Source organism: Apus apus, chromosome 7, assembly GCF_020740795.1.
Source record: "Apus apus isolate bApuApu2 chromosome 7, bApuApu2.pri.cur, whole genome shotgun sequence".
Lineage (NCBI taxonomy): Eukaryota > Metazoa > Chordata > Aves > Apodiformes > Apodidae > Apus > Apus apus.
In genome coordinates, this window is record NC_067288.1 from 1,403,260 (window position 1) to 1,424,477 (window position 21,218).

The window sequence follows — 21,218 nt, forward strand, 5'->3', positions numbered from 1 at the left end:
GAATTCACAGCCATTGAATGATTTTGTTGCAGGATGAAGCTTCAAAACTTGCATCCCGCTGTGAAGACTTGGAAAAACAAAATCGATTATTACATGAACAGCTGGAAAGTCTGAGTGACAAGATGGTGACTTCTATGAAAGAAGCCATGCCAGCTGCAGTGAATGTTTCTCTCAATGAGGAAGGCAAATCCCAGGAGCAAATCTTAGAAATTCTTAGGTAAATTTAGCTCTGGGCTCCTCCCAGGGATTATAAATTAGTGGGCAATAAAGTAGTTCTGTACTAGTTTGGATTGGAAGGATAATGTATAAAATGTAAATGCTATTTTTTGCTAGGTAGAAGGTGATTGTCCTGCATCAGTAACTAGTAGAGGAGATTTCTTTCTACTTCTAGGAAAATGTGAGTCTGTTACAACAGAAAGCTAAATTGGATTTTAGCCAATATGATTAGCAAGAAAGTTTCAGACTTGACTTTCTTTTTGATAGTTTTTTTGGGGTTTCAGTAGATTCTGAAACACTTTTAACTAGGATTTTCTTTTTTATCTTTCTCAACCAATCTGTTCTCAGCAGACTGTCAGATACAAGATGCTTTGGCTTAAAATGCTTTGTCTTGCATGTTCATTGACATGATGTGTTGTTCATTCTCTCGTTGCAGGTTTATACGTCGAGAAAAGGAGATTGCAGAGACTAGATTTGAGGTGGCTCAAGTGGAGAGTTTGCGCTACCGGCAGAGGGTGGAGCACCTGGAAAGGGAGCTCCAGGAGCTTCAGGACAGCCTCAATGCTGAGAGAGAGAAGGTGCAGGTATGATTGGATATTATTGCTTATGATTCCCACAAGTAGAGAGGGCTGTTCTCTGTGCTTCACTCTGTCTTTGCTGCTTTTACCCAAGAATGAAGAGTTTTGGAAGAATTGGAAGCTCTTAAATAGATACTGATATGTAGCCAAATGGAGGGTCTTGTTCTGAGCCCTGTGAAGCAGTGTGGCAATTGCAAAATCACCCAAATAGGGAAAATAAAGATAGTTTCTCTCATTTTTTTTTTTTCCCCATCTCCCGTTTCTTAAGCAATATTTACTTGGTCTGACTGTAGATGTGACCTAATGAATGCCATGGTAGCTTTCCAAACCAGTGTTCAGCCAGGTCCAGGTAATTACATGTGCAAGTGCAAGCAAAACAATTGACTGAGTTAAATCTTTTCAAAAGGTAACAGCAAAAACCATTGCACAGCATGAAGAATTAATGAAAAAAACTGAGACCATGAATGTTCTGATAGAAACCAACAAAATGCTCAGAGAAGAGAAGGAGAGGCTGGAACAAGAGCTGCAACAGATTCAAGCCAAGGTTAGTACTGAGGTTCACGTGTATTTTTCAACTATGCAAATTGATGTGTTAACATCTGGATATACCATTGCTAATTGCAATAAGTACATGGTTTAGATTGTGAGTATTCCTTTGCATCATACATAAACGAGGAGACTTTCCCTTTAGAATTTTAGAAGGCTTTGGTCCGACTAGAAAGTTTGGAAAGCATAACAAAAGTCAGCATTTGTCCTTGGCCAGAGGTGTGTCAGTTGCAAGGCTATTAGCAACAAATAAATGAAAAATGGCACAGGGATACAGAGCAGATCACAACTATATTGAGAGCTTAAAAGAGAAATACATGCCTCTTCCCATTTCTACTTGCCAGTTCTTTTAATGGAATCCGGTGCAGTGGTGCTTTGGTTCTGACATGTAATGATTTGTTTCCAGTACTGAAGTACAGAGAGTGAGAATCTAAGATTGTGAGGTTATACCTGTGGGGTTTTGCTCTCTGTAGGATTGTCTCCTGCTCTTGCTCCTTGTCCTTCTCCCTGCCCCAGCTGGCTACTGAAGGGCAGAGAGTTGGAAAAGGAGCTATATCGTGACTCCTTGAGGGTGTTTGTTATGCTCTCCCTGTGCCTCTGACCATGCTTGTTCAAGGCCTACCATGTTTCATTTCCTTCAGTCTCATAAGATCCAGAGAGTTTAAGCCCCAGTTGTGTTGCCAGGTACGCAAGCTTGAGGCTGACATTCTGCCTCTGCAAGAGTCTAATGCTGAACTGAGTGAGAAAAGTGGAATGTTGCAGGCAGAGAAGAAGCTGTTGGAAGAGGATGTGAAGCGCTGGAAAGCCCGGACTCAGGTGGGGAATGCATCTTTTCAAAGGTGTTGTTGTGAGGGGGAAGAAAACAGCAAAACAATGTAAAAAAAAGTGGTATGTTTTCTTAAAAACAACCAACTAAGAAATGTAGCTGACTTGTAAAGCCTTGCTTGTGCAGCTGCAAAACGGGCCATTTAATTCATAGGCATTCCAAATGAAAATGCAAAAACAGTAGCTCTAAATCCCAAGAGATTTTCTGGATAGAACTGGCTGATCATCTTGTGAAAATGCAAACTGTGTTCTCAACCTTCCAGCATTTACTGAGTCAACAGAAGGACACTGATCTGGAGGAGTATCGGAAGCTGCTGTCGGAGAAGGAGGCAAACACCAAACGCATCCAGCAAATGAGTGAAGAGACTGGCAGGCTTAAAGCAGAAATAGCCAGGTGTGGTATGAGCCAGTTAGTAACAAGCTTTGTGCAAAGCAGAATACTTGAAATAAGGCTGTATGTGGAAGAGTAGTTTCTGAACTGTCTCCATTTAGCTATGAAACCTTTGGTGTTCTTAGTGCAGGTTGGTAATATGTGGATAAAGTGAAGCGAGAACTGCTTTGGAAGCAGTCTTGTAGCTGAACTTATTCTAAATTAATGTCTTGTAGAATAATTTGTATTCTACAAATACTCATTTGCACTGCCAAATCCTGGAAGACACAAATCACTACAGATAATGCCTGTGATAATGCATAGAAATCAGTACATTTCAACATCTCCTTTGCATCTTCCTTCAAACTCTTGTTATTTAGAACTAACGCATCCTTGACTACAAGCCAGAATCTTGTTCAGAGCCTGAAGGATGAAGTTACTAAAGTAAGAGCAGAAAAGGACACTTTGCAGAAGGAGCTGGATGCTAAAGTGGCTGACATACAAGAAAAAGTGAAAACTATAACACAGGTCAAGAAAATCGGGCGCAGGTACAAGACTCAATATGAGGAGCTGAAAGCACAACATGATAAGGTAGATACACTTTTGCTTTATTTGAAAATAATACTCCATGAAAAATATGTTGTTCATCTAGTCGTGTATAATCAGCCTAATGATTTTCACATTCCCTTTGTATAATACTGTATGAATTTGTGAAGAGAAAAGCAGAAAATTACATTGTTTATTCTGCTTTTAGCTCTTAACTGCCAGAAAGCATGAGCCTCACATCACCTAATACTTCACAGCATTCTTAGCAGAACCTCAGAGTTCATTAGAAGTCCTTGGGTTTGCCCAGAACTTGTTAAATGATCAATCTGCACACAGAGGCAACTTGTGCAAGTCATGACATCCAGTCTGCTACTGCTTGACATATTTCAGATGGTTGCAGAAGCATCAACTCAGTCCTTTGTTGAACAACAAGAAGATCAAGTTTCTGCCCAGGAAGTACAAGAGCTGAAAGACACTCTGAGCCAAGCTGAAGGGAAGACAAAGGCTTTGGAGGCTCAGGTTGAAAGCTTACAGAAGGTAAGAGCAGTGCACAATTTCAGAGTCCTGTGCTCCACTGCCAACTGAAACGTGTAGCTGTGAAGAATGTGAGGGGGTGTGTGTGTGCATGTATGCACAGAAATGCGTGAAGCGACCTCATTGTTCCTCTGCCTGGTTAGGAAGGAGAGGCTTTAAACGTGGTTTAAATCCTCTGTCTAGTGTGTGTCATGCTGCTTCTTGGAATAATAAGTGGGAAAGAGAATGCAGTTCTCTCTGCTATTGCCTTGGGAGACGACTGGACTGTTATTGAGGATTATAAGCTTTTCAACCTTAATGGAGCCTGCTAGGCTGGATCTTTGCCAGAGTGGCTGGTTATGGCCAACAGCTGCAATCTCTCTCTCTCCCTAGACTATAGCAGAAAAGGAAGCTGAAGTTAGAAACCTTCAGGAGCAGATAACACAGCTACAGTCTGAACTTGCTCGTTTTCATCAAGACCTGCAGGAGAAGACTACACAGGAGGAACAGCTGAGGCAGCAGATCACCGAGAAGGAAGAGAAAACTAGGAAGACCTTGCTTGCTGCCAAGCAGAAAATAGCACAGTTAGCTGGTATTACAATGTTTTTAATGTCTTTATGGTTTCATTCTTCTGAGTTTTTGATAATTCCTATGGAACAGCATTTAGACAGGATGCTTCAGAAAATGGTGTCTGCTTCATATTTTATTTAAAGATTTTTCCTAGATTGGATGTTACAGGAATTGTTCTAAAACTTAACTTTAATTCCTGCAGGAGATGATAGAAGTATGTAGCTAGCTGTACAGTGGTGGTAAAAAAGTTTGGCTTAGTTTTTGCCAGCAAATATAATAACCCCCCTTTTTTATCCCTCTGTTGGGATTGGTTGACCCAACTAACAGCTCAGGTCACTCTCCTTCCCTAAGTGTACAGTTGTAAATCATGCTGCCTCCTCTGTTTTTAATTGGTGTTGAGAGGAATGATGGTGTAAGAGGTTGGTGAAAACACCTTGTTATTTTGTGACTACTTGTTTGTTTAATTAAGATATTTTCATTATATATTTTTATATTTTTCATTTATTTCATCTCAATTGCCTAGAAAAGTGGCTGTGAAAATTCAAATCACCTCCAAGCGCTCCTTTGGTAGCTTAATGTTGAGATTTCCCAACACTTGGGTAACCTGTGAAAGCAGAGGGGCGTTCAGCATGCAGAGGGTTAGATGGCAGCTGCACAGTGGCAAGCCTGACTTCTTTCCCACTCAATTAGGCACCAAAGAACAGCTAACAAAAGAAAATGAAGAGTGGAAGCAGAAGAGCAGCTCACTGGAAGAGCAGAAGACTGAGCTGGAGGTGCGGATGAGCGCCCTCAAGTCACAGTATGAGGGTCGAATCTGCCGGCTGGAACGGGAGCTCAGGGAGCAGCAGGAGCGGCACCACGAGCAGCGGGACGAGCCCCCCGAGTCTACAAACAAGGTACTAGGTCCTCTTAGCCTGTGGTGGGGGGGGGACAGACAGCTTGTGTGTCTCCTGACTGAATGAGAACAGCTCCTGGAACATGCACCACTGGCCAGCTTGGTTTGGGTTTGCAGCCTCTAGTACTCAGGACTGCTTTTCTGAACATCCTAAGTAGCAGGTGCAAGTTCTTGTCACAGGAATCCTGCGCTTGAAAAAAGTAGTTGAATATTGAGAAATGGCAGTGATCCCACCAAATTCTGCCTTGTTCAAGTTCCACTGTCCTGTGGGCTTGGAAATATACAAGGCAGTGTTAGTTAGGATTCAGAGCTTAATTTAAAACTTCCTTGCTGCCATAGTCAGAATTCCCGGCTGCAGTTATATGACAGTGTCCCTCAGCCAGTGGTGGCTGCTTCTGTGTTTTTATCCCTGTGTTCAGATAATGGGTTCTAGCTGCTGTTGTCTCACTAGCTCCAGAAAATGCCTGAGAAATTACTGAATTGGTTTACATCCCTGGTGTGGCTGCATGGTTTGTTGTGGAGAATTTGCAGTAATGATGGAGTCTGACTAGGTAACCTAACAAGTCTGATGGAGAAACAGTTGTCAGAGAAGAGAGCTGCTGCTGAAGTACCCTGTGAAATTGCTCACTCTGTTTTGTACATACATGATGCTTCTCTTTCTTACTTAATAGGTCCCAGAACAGCAGAGGCAAATCTCACTCAAGTCTACTCCAGCTTCAGGTGAAAGAGGAATGTGAGTTGAAGGGTTTGGGGGTTTTGCAAAGGTTCTGTGGTTGGTGTTTCTTGGTTTTGTCTTTATCAAGTTGCTCTTTTTAGTAGACCACTGCCTTTTCACAGTTCTTCTTAAGCAACTTTGAAGATACTGGTTGACATAACATGCTCCTGTGTTTCCTCAGCTGTGTTTGATCAGTGAAGCTTCTAAGCTGTTAAGTTGTCTTATTAACCAGCAGGAACATGGTATCTGGGAAATGTGAAACATTCTAAAAATGTTCTCAGATTTCGGGATTCTGGAGGTTGTACAGTTTTCATTGTTACCTTTAATATTTTTGGTTTGGGGGGCTCTTCCTTGTGGAAGAATCTTGAACAAGAGAAACAGGGTGTCTTCTCAGAAAGTTTGCTGATGACATGAAGCTGGGAGGATTGGCTGATTCACCTGAAGGCTGTGCAGCCATTCAGTAAGATTTGGACAGGCTGGAGAGCTGGGCAAAGAGGAACCTCATGAGGTTCAACAAGAGCAAATGCAGAGTCCTGCATCTGGGAAGGAACAACAGAATGCACCAGTAAAGGCTGGGAGGTGATCTGCTAAGAGCAGCGCTGTGGAGAAGGACCTTGGAGTCCTGGCAGACAAGAAGTTATCCGTGGGACAACAATGTGCCCTGGTGGCCAGGAAGGCCAATGGTATCTTGGGGTGCATTAGGAGGAGTGTGTCCAGCAGGTCAAGGGAGGTTCTCCTCACCCTCTACTTGGCTCTCATGAGGCCTCACTTGGAGTGTTGTGTCTAGTTCTGGGCTCCCCAGTTCAAGAGGGACAGGGATATACTTGAGAGAGTCCAACGACTGGCTGCAAGGATGATGAAGGGACTGGAACACCTGCCTGATGAGGAAAGGCTGAGAGACCTGGGGCTGTTCAGTCTAGAGAGAAGACGACTGAGGAGGGGTCTAATTAGTGTTTGTCAGTACATGAGGGCTGGCCATCAAGAAGGGAGGGACAAGCTCTTTTCACTTGTGCCCTGTGATAGGACAAGGGGCAATGGATCCAAACTTGAGCACAGAAGTTCCTTCTCAACATGAGGAAGAACTTCTTTACTGTGAGGGTTGCAGAGCCCTGGGACAGGCTGCCCAGAGAGGTTGTGGAGTCTCCTTCTCTGGAGGCTTTCAAGACCCATCTGGATGCCTTACTGAGTGATCTGACCTAGTTTGTTTTGATCCTGCTCTGGCAATGGGGTAAGACTTGATCTGTGGATGTCCCTTCCAACCCCTGATAGTCTGTGATTCTGTGACTAAGTAGATGGTAACTCTAATGACAGGTAAAATAGTCAAGTGATGCAGCTCTAAAATGGGAAATATTACGTATTACTAAGCTTAGATAACAAACTCCCTTTCAGTTTTTAGGAGAGCATCCTTGTTTGATGTTGCTCTGTGTTGAGTGGATCACTTAGTTTCAGTGTAAGATGTATTGCTCACTGTAATAAAGACCCTGCACAGCCAACAGTGTCAGCTACACACAGCTCTTTCTGATCTGCTAACAGTTTTTTAGGGGATTATCTTTGAAAAAACTTGTAAAAACCTCTAAGCTGGACAAAATGCTACTGATGACTTATTGTGTCTTATCTTTTTTCTGTTTTAACTATAAGCAAAAGTTGGGAGACAATTCATTACGCCCTTGTCAGGCTTTTGAATTTTAAACCTTTAAAAATCAGTATTTCTGGCTAGGAGAATATATTTACATTTGGTATTTTAACATCTGCTTTCTGCACTACCATGATGAAACCAATATCCTGTTTTTCAGTGCTAGCACTTCAGATCCACCAACAGCAAATATTAAACCAACCCCTGTTGTGTCAACACCAAGTAAAGTGACTGCTGCTGCAATAGCTGGGAATAAGTCTACTCCCAGAGCCAGCATCCGTCCGATGGTTACTCCTGCTACAGTCACCAATCCTACCACTACTCCAACAGCCACAGTGATGCCTACAACACAGGTGGAGACTCAGGAAGGTGAGCATTTTAGTAAGCATAAAGATCTCCAGTAATCATAAATGCTACTTTTGCCTTGAAATTTTAGTAATTATTGGTTTGAAAGTACCTCAGATAGTTTTGTTGTCCCTGCCTCTCTTTCAATATTGCACTTTCATGACCTCTTCTGTTGCAATGAAGTTCATGATTCCTCAACTGAAGATGGGTATAAGCAACGTTAGCTCAATCTGCAACACCTTGAATCTGCTTCTTTGGGGCATCCTGACATGGAGGATGTGAAGTGCACTAGATGGTATGAGGAGAGCTGAGTGTGCTCCTGTTTGCCTTTCAGCTATGCAGTCAGAGGGACCTGTGGAGCATGTTCCAGTCTTCGGGAGCACCAGCGGGTCTGTGCGTTCCACCAGCCCCAATGTTCAGACATCTGTCTCTCAGCCCATCTTGACTGTTCAGCAGCAGACACAAGCCACTGCTTTTGTGCAGCCCACACAGCAAAGCTACCCTCAGATAGAGCCTGCTACTCAGGAGCCATCCCCTGCTATCGCCGAGGTTGTACAGAGCTCTCAAATAGAGAGGCCCTCCACTTCTACTGCAGTGTTTGGCACAGGTTGGTTTCATTTTATGGGCCTTCCATTCTGAATAGTTGCTTGTGAGTAGCTCCATTTGGACCCATGTCAAACCAGGCCTAACTAGAGCAAAAGAATTTGCCCTTTTGTTTTTTTCCCCTTAGTTTATTGCACATTTTACAAACTCCTGAAGTTAGGCTCCTCTTGAAGCTTCAGAAATGGTACCTCTGGAATTCCATTGTCACTGCATTCTTTAAAGTAGAAAATAAAACCTCACACGTTTGTTTATCCATTCAGAGCACCCTTGGGGTTGAATACATTAAACCTTGCTGCCTCTGTTTCCATGGTGCTGTTGGAGCAAGGTGAATTCTAGGAGTCATGAGTAAACTACTTAAGCTGGATTGTAAAACACAGAGAAGAATGCTAAAGCTACTCAGTGTGACACACCATTGCACATCTGTTTGCCCTACATTCTTCCCCAAAATAGGCTTTTGTAAACTGTTTTTTTGTTTGTTTCCTAGGTGATACTCTGTTAAACTTTTAGGTGTACTTGTCAGGAGCAAAACAAGTTTCAGTTGTACCCTGACACTTACAACTGAGGCCAGTGGGGTTGTGAATATAGGCCCAAGAGCATAAGGCTTGTAACAAAACGGGCTTTTATATCCTAGGAAATGGCACAAGGGGATTTTGTCTGCTTATATTTGTTATCATTCAGTGCAGAAAAGGAGTTGATCTTCCAGAATAAAATACCAAATATTTTGATTTTCTGTTTTGTACGTTAGTTCTGAAAATAACTGAGAGGCTCTTTTAAGTTTCAGCTACCCCCAGTTCTTCACTGTCTAAACGTCCCCGGGAGGAAGAGGAGGACAACACTGTGGAGAACTCGGACCAAATTTCAGAGGAAGCTGTGGATGTACCACTTCCAAAGAAACTGAGGAGCATACAGAGAGTTGGACCAGAGGTTTGCAGGAACAGAAAATGCTGTTACTTAATCTGTCCTTTTGCAGGATTTTAATGGGAAGAGCAAGTACATGACTTCAGAGCAAGTCAGTTAATTCTTAACCTGACTTTTTACTCTGCTGGGGAGGAAGCAGCTGTCTTTGGGAATCATGAAAGGCAGAGATTACACTAGTTGCAATGAATGATGCAGGTTACATTGAACTGCAGGATGGAGGAGAGAGGCACAGTGAGGAAGAAGAAGCTAAAACATTTTTCAGTGTGGTCTGGAAGGTCATCATCTGCAGTTGTTCTGGAATAAAGTACGGTGTACTTAAGGAGATGCCAGGGAGGAGTTCCATGGAAAAAGCATCCAGGAGACACATGTGAAATATTGGTGTGAGGGAATTGGGGTGTCCTGCAAAAAAGGAAGGAACTTGAGACAGAACCTCACAGCAGGCAACTCGTGAATAATGTTAATGAAGTGAAATTTTATTAACTCTACAAGAGGGATGTTGTGTAACAGAACAGGGCAGGATTGTTTAAGAACATTATTACTTAATTATCTGAGATGAATGAGGTGGAATGGGAAACCTTGAGGCTTCTTTCTTGGTTCTGTAAAGATTTAGAGAAGATTTAGAGACACTTGAGGTCCAGTGGACTGGAATGGGGAAATAGTATTTCTCCAGGGCAGAGCAATGGGTTGCTAGATAAAAGCAGAAATAACTAATAGTAACAAAATGTTGCCCACAATCTTTGTGAAAAAGATAATTTTGTAAAAGCAGTAAAAAAAAAGTCACATATTGAAGAATCAAACTTTAGGGCTAATGATGTGTTTTAAATGAGAAAAATATCTTCTTCCAGGAGGAAGTGACAGCAGAAGAGAGCACTGATGGTGAGGTAGAAGCTCAAACATACAATCAAGACTCACAAGACTCCATTGGAGAAGTAAGCATATTTGGAAAGAAAAAAATCAAAAAGAACTAGTGATCTCTTTTTCCCCCCCAAACTCAATAGTTGCAGAAGTGAAACCTCAATTCAGATCCTGCAGGCTTGTGGTGGAAGCCCCTTAAAAATCCTAGTGTCCTTAACCCCAGTTTTATATAATGAAATGGAGATCTAGAGGTTAAATGAGTCACAGTCTTGAATGGAATTGGAGTTTTTGGTTCTTCACTTACTCCTCTGAAGTACTTCTCTTTGTTTTCTGCTTTTCTTGACAAATCCTTGGGCAAGTGTATTGTTAGATGGGTCATGATGTGCTAAAAGAAAAAAAAATGTTGCTTTTGCTCTAGTTCTGTAGAATGTCCATTGTAGCTGTTTTAGGATAACTAAATGTTAGTGAAAAGCATGAAATCAATCTCCTTTTACCTCAGAAATGAGCAAAAGTTATGGTAGTTCTCTAGCTTGGCAAAACACTTCACTCCCCTTGAATCACAGCTGTGTGCTTTCTGTTCCAGGGGTATCTTGAAATGTTTAAATAATAGTTCTAGTACTCAGTGTGGTTATTGGAATTCTGCTGCTAGACAGCCATGTGGAACATTGGAGGGATGTGTTGGTCAGAAAGTAGCAGAACCTACTTCAGAAAATAACAGACCCTTCTTATCTATCCTCCCGAAACCAAAAGTCTTGACTGCTACAAAATGTAGGTGGTGGAGTCCCCAGGTTTTTTATTACAATGTATTTTTGAAGGGTTTGTGGAGGACTCTTCCTGATACTTTTAAAATTTTTTTTCCTGAGCACTTCTAGTCATGCTAATCAGATTCAGTTGAAAGGCTTTCAGTGTTTCTACATGGTGTGAAGGTCCACAGGTGCTGAACGGAAGAGCCCTGTGTCCTAGCTCCCTGTCTGGCTGTCAGGTGAACTGCACCCCTGTTCCTCCAGCCAAAAGAACTAAACCAGCAGCTCAGAGTTTGTGCTGAGGAGAGAGATGGTTGTTCCTTGATCCTGAGGAGACCTGTAGTGTCAGATTTGGAAGTGAGGGTCTCAATATTTGCCTTGTAGAGCAGGCCTTCATTTGATCAAGACTCCACTCCCTAAGTGGAGACAGGAAACTCTCACAAATACAGTGGACACTTCCTGCAGAGCATCTCAGGAGCTGTACGTGCTGCCCTTTGGTTTGTTCCTTCTGGTAACTTGCTTCTGTGTTTTCCAGGGTGTTACACAGGGAGAGTACACTCCCATGGAGGATAGTGAAGAAACTTCCCAGTCTATCCCAATAGATCTCGGACCTCTTCAGTCAGACCAACAAAATACTTCTTCATCTCAGGATGCTCAGTCCAAGAGAGATGATGTCATTGTAATTGATAGTGATGATGAAGATGACGATGATGAGGAAAATGAAGGCGAGCAGGAAGTATGTTTATCATGGAATTATATTATTAGTTCATTTATGATTTTCTCTTTGATCAGATGTAAAGCTCACCTGGCAGGACTGATTTAATCAAAATAATTTTTTGACTGTATAGTCTGTATTTATGTAGCCTGATAATCTCCTGTTTTAAAGATACTTGCTAATCCAGCTTGACATTTTGAAGTCCTACAATTCCACAGTGCCTCTAGATCATCTGTGACTATTCAACATACAAGGGTGGGCTTTGTGAGGAGAGGCTGGGGACTGCCCTTTGTTGGGGACAGCCTGTTCCAGCTGGCTCTGTGGTGGCCCTACTGCAGGACACAGTTCAGCCCATCAGCTGGTGTGTTAGTGTGAGGGGGGGGAGAGAATGGGTGAGCAACAGTCCTGCCAACACCAAGGTCAGAGAAGAGTGAGGGGGAGGAGGTGATCTGAGCAGAGCATGTTTGTACCTTGTAGCCCATGTTTGTTTCTCACCATCCATCTCTGTTTTCAACTGTCACAAACTAAGTTAACTTTGCCAAAGTTGAGTCGGTTTTGCCCGTAGTGGTCATTGGTAAGTGATCTGCCTGCCTTTATCTTGACCCTCAAGATTTTAATCTTGTTTCCTGCCCTTGTCCTGTTGCAGTGGGAGTGAGGGGGTGGCTGGGTGGGTGTCTGGCAGCCAACCAGGGTAACCTGCCACAACAGTAAAATACACATACATCTACTGTGTGGACAACGAATGCTGAGCAACTTCAGAGAGAGACCCAGAGGCAGAGGTGGTCTGTGTACCACCAAGTGAAATGTACCACATCAAGATTTGAAGTTATTCTGTTACCATTTCTGCACTTCCTTAAGGCTTTCTTGTGGTGTTACCGTAGGACTATGAGGATGAGGAAGAGGAGGATGAGGATGATGATGAAGACACAGGGATGGGAGATGAAGGTGATGACAGTAATGAAGGAACTGGTAGTGCTGATGGTAATGATGGATATGAGGCAGATGATGCTGAGGTAAGATTTGTACCTTTTTTATAACTGTGAAATTTCTTGGAGTAAATTGGTGTCGTGATGCATCTGCACAGATCTGAGTACCTGAAAGAGAAAAATCTTTGTATGAATTCATCCCAAAAAGCTGTGGCTGACTGTAGGTGACAGTAATAACAGGTGTTTTCACCAGAAAAGTCACCTTTGAATGTTAAGAGGTCTGAATGTAGATACAAAGTACAGGAGCCAGCAACAAATGCTGTAGTTGCAAAGCTACCAAGGCAGTTCCTTCAAAAGCTGGATATTCCATTGTCTATTATTATTAAATGATGGTGGGTACATTGTTCCCCCTTATATATGTACAGATATGCAGAACTTCTGAGATTTCATACAGCTGTATATGCATTTACTGGACTCTGTAGATATTTACAGAACTATTTTACGGGTTTAATCTATTTTACTGCCTTTACTTTCTGAGTGTACTGCTTTTATATTCTCTTTACAGCCTGTAAGTTGTTTAGTGCTAAGTCATGTAATGTTGATGTTGGTTTTTAGGGTGCTGATGGTACAGATCCTGGAACAGAGACTGAGGAAAGCATGGGAGGAGGGGAAAGCAACCAGAGGGCAGCAGATTCTCAGAACAGTGGTATGGTTATTTCATGCTTCTTCAAAGTCTGTGTCTTGTCTGTAAGGGGGAAAACGTACAAGCTGTTTTGCATGTGTTAAAATGCACATTTTAAATATTCCCTGAAAACCATTTTAACCTGAAATATAGATTCTTCTGAAATGCTTGTTTCTGGATGTATTCTGCGTTCTTTGGAAAACCCTGCAAGCTCTGGTTGCTATGGAAACTTGTGTTTGATGGCTTAATCTCTCTCTGAATCAGCACTTGAATAATCAATAGTTTGGTGTTGGTATAGTGCTGCAGTGATGTTAAATAAGAGTAGAGTCCCTGCTCTTGCATGGGTAAAAATGTCTGTCTTCATGTGGTCCCGGTGTTTGCAGGCTTGCCTTCATGTTTTCAGCTCAGTTTGGAGGGCAGGAGTTCACTCCTTTGCACTTCCATGTGTTTCAGGAGAAGGCAGTACCAGTGCTGCAGAGTCCACTTTTCCTCACGAGAGCTCAAGGGAGCAGCAGCCATCATCTGCCTCGGAGAGACAGGCCCCCCGGCCCCCGCAGTCACCACGCAGGCCACCACATCCCCTGCCCCCACGACTGACCATTCATGCTCCTCCTCAGGAGCTGGGACCTCCAGTACCGGTATAAACTATCTCTAGCCCTTCAGAAGACATTGAAAATAAGTATTACATGATTTCTGCTCAAGAAAACCTAAGTACTCTGCCTGTTGTAAAACCAGAGGACATCTGTTTAGCATCCTAAAAATGGTAGCAGAGCAGCCTGACTTAACATGTGGCATCCTGCAGGTTATGGCTGGACAGGGAACATTACAAGCAGTCAGGCACTCGTGGTGGATTTGTATCTTGAAATTCTCATACCAGTGTTGTTCCAGTTGGGGACTGCTGGTATTCCCACTAACAACCTGTTGCTACAGGTTGTGGCTCAGATTGGCAGAGGTTTCTGTCAGTCTCTGCCCCAGTGCAGACTGGGCAGAGGGATGTTGCCATCCAGTTCCTGAGCTAAGCTTTTCACAGTCAGTGCCTGGCACATGATGAGGCTTTGACATAGACCTATAGGTTTTGTAGATGAAAGCATCACAACCTGAACTGTGCAAAATATCCTGACTGAAATGATCCATTACCATTCACTTCTGAGGCTTGAAGCCACAGTATTTCTGTGTTCAAGGTTTTTGTCCTCAGCTGAAAACTGAGTAGTAATAAAGTAGTCATGTCACTTACCCAGAACTGAAACCTGCATGAGTCTCTTTCATGGTTAGACCAGGCAGCAGATATGAGATGTGCAGTACCTGCTGCCATGGTCTGTTCTTTAAGAAGGTGTGTACTGAGCAGTGCTGTACACTGGCTGACACTTGTTCTGCTTACGTAGCAACTGTCCTTGGCTCTGCTTGAATAATGGCATGTTGTTGGAATTCCAGGAACATATTCACACTCCTTCATTTTTTCCTTGCTCTAAAGAGAATCCAGATGACTCGAAGACAGTCAGTGGGGCGTGGACTTCAACTAACTCCTGGAATAGGTGGGATGGTGAGTGTGTGAAAGTCTACTAATAAATACTTGCATTGAGGGAGCACTCAGAACTCTTGGGTTTTGTGTTTTAAAGAAGTCTAGCTACTGACTTCAGGGTGGGGGGGTTTCTGGAGCCTGATGGATAATACCTTGGTCTGGTTAATTTCTGCATGAAGGAAAGCAAATATTAGAAAAGTCCCAGGAAGAGGTTGGGTTTTTTCCAAGGTAGTTTTAGTTACTTGTTTTTAGAATCAGTCTTTTAAAGTGAATATTTTTCTAGAAAGATATGTTTTCAGCCTCATCATAAATGATCAAGGCTGATTTATGCATTCTGTCCATTCTGTCTTCTTCAGCTAATTTTGGACCCTTTATTCAACTTCAGTTATATTTGACAGAATGACTGCAAGTTCAATGAGGGAGGAGAGGGAATCTGACTGAAAAAGAATCTTTTCTGAGATCAAAGGCATCAGCTCAGATTTTTTTATTCTGACAGCACTGGAACAGGCTGCCCAGAGAGGCTGTGGAGTCTCCTTCACTGGAGACATTCAAAACCCACCTGGACACGTTCCTGTGTGATGTGCTCTGGGTGACCTTGCTCTGGCAGGGGGGTTGGACTAGATGATCTTTCGAGGTCCCTTCCAACCCCTAGGATTCTATGATTCCATGATTCTTTTTTACATGCATGTACCTGCCATTCAGGTTCTGCTTGGAACTGGCCTCAGTACCTACTGCTTTTTGCCTGGACAGTAACTGAGCACATGAGAGGGAGCTGAGGAGTATTTTGGGGAAAAAGGTTTGGAAGATATGGGAGGGAGACAGGAAGATGAAAATAATACCTCATGGAGGGCAAGGAAAGAGGGAGCTGAGGTTTCTGGCTTTGCAGACAGTGCAGGAGCAAAGGACACAAGTCTGCAGGGAACAAATGAATTTACTTACATTGTGAAAAATTCCATATGGGAGGTACATAACAGCAGTGACCTTACAGAAACTGGAAATACATTGTAGGCTCTTAAATCAGTCTCTCTTGTTCCAGCAGCAGCACTTCTTTGATGATGAGGACAGAACAGTTCCAAGCACACCAACTCTTGTAGTTCCACATCGTACAGATGGATTTGCAGAAGCCATTCAGTAAGTAGATGTAAATAAAAAAGATATTTATTTCTTTCTCTATTCCAGTAGAATTAAAATAAATTCAAATGAAATGAACTTGTGGTTGGAGTAACATGCTAAGATGGGCTAAGTCATATGGTAAGTGACTGCATCTACAGTTAAGGAATCATTATTTCAATTGTGTTCTGACTCTTAAAAGGAAATTAAGAGACAGATCATCTCCACTGTATTGTAACTTACTAGCTTAAGAAATCAAGCAAAATAAAATTGGTTCTTCTCTTTCAATTCCTCCCCAGCTCCTCCCCCCTAATATTACCAATAAGAGTAGGAAAAATTATCTGGTTTTGAATGTGGGACAATTCTGGATTGTGAGAATTCATAGGATGAATAAGTAATTAGTATTCTCTTCAGGGCTGTTGTACTGATTCCAGATGAAGTCAAAATAAGTCTGAGAAGCTAACTGGTCCTTAATGAGTAGTTTTGCATTTGTTTATGGTCAGTATGAATTCATTTTGTCTTGTGTAATTTGTTGTCTTGTTTAGGTCAGAAAGTTGAATTTTGTTGTTGTGGTTTTCACCCCTTCCCCCCGCCCAAACATTCTAAAAATTGCAGAATTCCTTAACTCTTTCTTTTGGCAGTTCTCCCCAGGTAGCTGGAGTTCCTAGATTCAGATTTGGCCCCCCTGAAGATATGCCACAAACCAGCTCAAGCCACTCTGATCTTGGTCAGCTTGCATCACAAGGAGGTAAACCATGGCTCTGTTTTCTTTTCCATCTTGCTTCAGGTGTCAGTGAAATGCAGTTCTGCTTTGGGTGCTTGTTGCAGTGTGGAAACCTGTGACACTTTCATGACTGGCAGCAGAGAGAGTCTAACACAACTTGGAAAGGTGTTTCCTTCAAGCTGCTGCATGTGGATTTGTAATATGGTTTTGAAAGTAGAATGTTTCTGTGGATAGGAACAAACAGGCTTGAGAACAAGAAAAGCTGAAAATGTATCTGTCCGAAAGGTCTTTTCCCACCAAAATTCCCTGCTGGGTGCAAGAAGCTTCATTTAAGGAGAAGTGAAATATTAAATATTAATTTTAACTTCTGTTTTACTGTTGACTTGTAGCTTTCCTGTAGTGAAGTAATAGGGGGAAACAGCAAATGCAAAGAATCTTTGGGATATATCCTGGCCTGCTAAGAGCTGGCCAGGCAAAATGCCTGGTGTTGTCTTTGCTGTTGTCCTGCCATGGTCCCTTCCCCTGCATCCCTGTCAGCATGGAACAACATATTCTTCCTTGAGGGAAGTTCACAGCATAATAATGAAAGGATTAAAGTAAAACAAGTAGTAAATGTTTACCACCAATGTTTTACCTTTCAATAAATCAAAATTAGCCCTGGCAGTTGGTCAAAGCACCTTTAAACAAGAATCTCCCAATTTAAGTACGAATGACTGGATTTCTTCAGGTGTACAGAGAGAAGACAGCAGTTCTGGTTGTTCAGCTGGCTGTTTCAATTGCCACTAAAACTTTCTGTTGCAGGTTTAGGGATGTATGAAACCCCCCTGTTCCTTGCCCATGAGGAAGAGTCAGGTGGTCGTAGCGTTCCAACAACACCGTTACAAGTAGCAGCACCAGGTAAGAGGCGCGAGGTTTGCAGGCTGAAGGAGGAGTTGGGAGCCTTGACTTCCCAGAGGAGAGCTGGGTTATTGCTGCTCCAGTGCTGACTGCTACCTCAGGAGGGCTGCAGCAGCCCTTTCCCTGCCGTGGCTGGAGGGTTGATTAACCTGCCTCTCCCGTGCAGTGACCGTTTTCACGGAGAGCGCCTCGGCGGACGCCTCGGAGCACGCCTCGCAGTCCGTGCCCATGGTCACCACATCCACTGGGAATCTCTCCACCTCCACCGAGGCCGGAGCCGGGGACGACGGCGATGAAGTTTTTGCAGAGGCAGAATCTGAAGGGTAAACTGGGACTTGTTGGCTTGACTAAGCTTTCACGTCGTGGTAGTTTTCATGATTTGCTCTTGTCCAGCTGTGCCTGTGATGCATTGTCAGTCTAACCTGCTCGGGTAGGAAGGACAACTCAAACAGGGTTTAGTGGCTTTGGGAAGCAATACAGTAAGACCTTTTTGTCTAAAACCAGAGGTCTCTTTCTGATTTAGCATACCTAATGTAAAAGGCACCCAAAAAAGGATTTCTGTATTTTTTCAGGATGCACAGGGCTCTGTAGTAGTCATATACTGGTGGTGAAGGCCCCGGTTTGAAGGACTGGGGTTTGCAGAATAAAGCCTAAAGCAACCCTGTTTGTTCATAGAGAAGATGACACCTTGTTACAAGGCAAGTCATTCTCTTAGGGCAGTGCAAGTACAAAGGTGTAGCGCCAGGGAGGGTTCTAAGAAGTTCTCAGGAATCTGATAGATAAATGATTGTGCCTTCCACTTGGCAAGTGCAATTTTCAATATTTAGAATTGCCATATTTTTGTTCTGATCAAACATGTGACAGATCGTCTACAAGGGGATAGGTTATCGTGCTCTTTTACATCTGATTTTTATTGGTTGCATAATAGTAAAAGACGTGTAGTTCACAATTTACCAAACTTTTATCTCCTGATTGCAGGAGGGTAGGAGGTTTGGTCAGAAGAAAAGGAAATGTTAGTTCTGCAAGTTAAATGTGCCACACAGTTTTCTTGATGCAGCACCAACATGGACTGCAGGAGTCTGCCCTTGAGGAGACAGAGCATAGTTGTATTCTAGTGCTAAGGTCTCAGAGTTGTTTCTTACAGAACCATCTACTCTTTAGTAATCCATAGAGGAACTAAGTGGTTCACAGAACCACCTGTAGTTCAGGTCAGGCTTTTAGCTTGACAGGAGAGTGAGTCAATCTTTTGCTAGTAGAGAACAGCTGGTTCCTCACTTTGAGTTTTGGTTATCATCTTCTACCAGGTTTTATATGCAAAGTAAGGTAAATAAAATGTATACCAAAAAGTGATCTGCATTTAAAGTAAACTGACTGGTTAATGACTTTTTTCCCAGCCCTAGAAAGCATTTTGGGTTTTGTTTTGAAAATGAGTCCAAGTACCTTAATCATTGCACCAGTGAGTGATCTTTAGGCATAACCAGTCAGTAGTGGTCCCTCCACTTCATGTTTTCCCCTGCCTAAACATATACATCACCATTGTGTTACTTTTTTTAGTTATTGTTATCAAACAGCTCCTGTGACCTTCTCAGACAATATTTTGGATATACATCTGGCACTGGGCTGCACATAAGGAAATTACATTGTTATTTTTCTAAAAGCCAGGTAAACCTCTTGTGATTGCAGCAGGGGGACCATGACATAACATAACAGAATAAAACCTGTAAACATTTCTGGGGAAAGACATTTGCATAGGAATCTCTGCTCCAAGAGTATGCTTCTTTTCTCTGAGCCTTTTGACACAGTGTAAATATGCTCACATGCTTTTCCTCCCCCTCTTTCTCTTCTAGAATTACTTCAGAAGCAGGCCTGGAAATTGACAGCCAGCAAGAAGAAGAATCTGTTCAAGCATCTGATGAGTCGGATCTTCCTTCAACTAGTCAAGATCCTCCTTCTAGTTCATCTGCAGGTAGGGAGGGGTTCATTGCTGGAAGCCCTTGTTTCAAATAATTTCATTCTGTGTGGTAACTTTCCTGGAGCAGCATCATGGACTGCTGATAGCCAAGGTACACAAAATAAGAAAGAACCCTTAGAGCAAGGTCATGTTTTGCTCTCAGGAGTCTTCATGGCAAACAATTTTTACTTTGACCAGGGTAAAAATAATGCTTAAAGGAGCAAGTTATTGATACTTTGGTGATTCTGCCCACTCTTAGGTTTAATGTCAGATGTAAAAACCTTTTGTATTCAATTAAATCATCAAAGAACAGTAAATAAATCACTGAGTTACCAATTTACCACGTAGCACAGGGGAAGAAAGAAGTCCCAAACTCGCTTGTTTTGAGACTTTTATTTATATCAGAGAAATAAGGATGCACCATCATGATTTTTAAAGTAAACTCAGAAGCATAACGTGTGAAATCCTGTGAACACTAGGAGTGATAAACTGTACCACGTGTTCTTTCCTGCCTTTGCACTCCTCCAGACACCAGCAGCACGCAGCCCAAGCCCTTTCGCCGCGTCCGGCTTCAGCCCCCGACACTAAGAACTGGAGTTCGAGGTCGGCAGTTCAACAGACAGAGGGGTGAGTGTTGGGGCTGCCCAGATTCAGACTCTAAAAAACATGGGTTTAGCACTTTCTTCCTCTGGGGACCACATGTGAAGTACTACTTTATAGGCTGTGGTTGTGTGTGAGGCATGAAATAATCCAGCCTCCCTGCTCCAGCGCTCAGTACCTTGCCCTGAGAGCTCTGGAGTTGTGCTTCAGGGTGTTCATCTGAGTCTTCTTCAGCTGGGCAGTGTGCTGGTTTGAGCCAGGATGACACTTGGCTCTTACCAGTGGGGAGGGAGAAGTGCAGTAGGTCTTAAACTTAGCCACATTTTACAAGGAGATTTTAAATAATATTAGGACATAAGTTTGGAAATCTTTGGTTTTAATGTTATAGATCAGTTTCCCATTTGGCACATGGGATTCCAGTTGTTGTCTCGCTGTGTCTTACACTGATTTAAAAACAACACCACCACCAACATCCAAAAGCATTTATGGAAGTATTACCAATTTTTGTAGTGCAATATAGGGTTAAATCATGACAATAAATCACTGTTTGCAACTTCTGTATTAAGAAAAATCCTGAGATTAGTTGTATTCAGCTTGGCATTATTTTAACATTGTAGACTTGGCATGAGCATTGACACCCAGGCACCTGGCATTTGAAAGAAAAAAAAAAAAAGCAAGGTGGACCTAGGGTAGATTTTTCTTTCTAGTCCATCACCATTTCTTTGCTATCTGATTTCAGATATGGTTAGAATGCTCTACTGGTTCTTTTGGCAGCAGGCCTGAGATAGCATCTCAAGTGAACAACATTCTGCCAAACAGCAGGAGTATGAAGTATCCGTGCAATCAGGCTCTGGGGGAGGGAGAGCTGGAATTCCCTAAGAAAGGAAGTGCTCCACAGCAGTAGCAATTCCTTACAGAGGGATGAAGTATCACATGTACCAATGATGGATGAAAAGGGTAGGAAGGATTTCCATTAATGCATTTGTTTTCTTTCCCAACGCAGGTGTAACTCACGCAATGGGAGGCAGAGGAGGCCTGAACAGAGGCAACATTAGTTAAATGATCTGTAAAGTCATGAGCTGTGTATACAAAAGTGCCAGTTTGCCTGTGGTTGCTTTAGTGTAATGAAGCCAGAGCTTGAAGCAGCATTTTATACTTAGATTTGTGTGCACACATTTCAATGTCTTTATTAATAAAATTAGACAAAATGTCAACATTCAAAT

The 21,218-nt window shown here is 42.6% G+C and overlaps 1 protein-coding gene across 2 annotated transcripts in view; it reads left to right on the forward strand.

The window, feature by feature from the left end:
* Positions 1-21,209, forward strand: part of TPR (translocated promoter region, nuclear basket protein) — a 39,406-nt gene extending 18,197 nt beyond the window's left edge. The window contains exons 26-51 of one of the 2 annotated variants that reach the window (XM_051624552.1): positions 33-217; positions 653-800; positions 1,201-1,338; positions 2,025-2,156; positions 2,429-2,559; positions 2,916-3,126; positions 3,472-3,618; positions 3,988-4,186; positions 4,855-5,060; positions 5,731-5,792; positions 7,568-7,776; positions 8,087-8,359; positions 9,131-9,279; positions 10,119-10,202; positions 11,407-11,607; positions 12,468-12,599; positions 13,128-13,218; positions 13,648-13,832; positions 14,666-14,734; positions 15,750-15,844; positions 16,465-16,571; positions 17,349-17,444; positions 17,611-17,767; positions 19,292-19,410; positions 19,924-20,022; positions 20,999-21,209. In XM_051624552.1, coding sequence (XP_051480512.1) covers positions 33-217; positions 653-800; positions 1,201-1,338; positions 2,025-2,156; positions 2,429-2,559; positions 2,916-3,126; positions 3,472-3,618; positions 3,988-4,186; positions 4,855-5,060; positions 5,731-5,792; positions 7,568-7,776; positions 8,087-8,359; positions 9,131-9,279; positions 10,119-10,202; positions 11,407-11,607; positions 12,468-12,599; positions 13,128-13,218; positions 13,648-13,832; positions 14,666-14,734; positions 15,750-15,844; positions 16,465-16,571; positions 17,349-17,444; positions 17,611-17,767; positions 19,292-19,410; positions 19,924-20,022; positions 20,999-21,054 — 3,681 coding nt within the window. In that variant the 3' untranslated portion in view covers positions 21,055-21,209. The remainder of the gene's footprint in view (positions 1-32; positions 218-652; positions 801-1,200; positions 1,339-2,024; positions 2,157-2,428; positions 2,560-2,915; positions 3,127-3,471; positions 3,619-3,987; positions 4,187-4,854; positions 5,061-5,730; positions 5,793-7,567; positions 7,777-8,086; positions 8,360-9,130; positions 9,280-10,118; positions 10,203-11,406; positions 11,608-12,467; positions 12,600-13,127; positions 13,219-13,647; positions 13,833-14,665; positions 14,735-15,749; positions 15,845-16,464; positions 16,572-17,348; positions 17,445-17,610; positions 17,768-19,291; positions 19,411-19,923; positions 20,023-20,998) is intronic. The other variant, XM_051624553.1, reaches the window with a different exon arrangement.
* Positions 21,210-21,218: the final 9 nt, after the last annotated feature.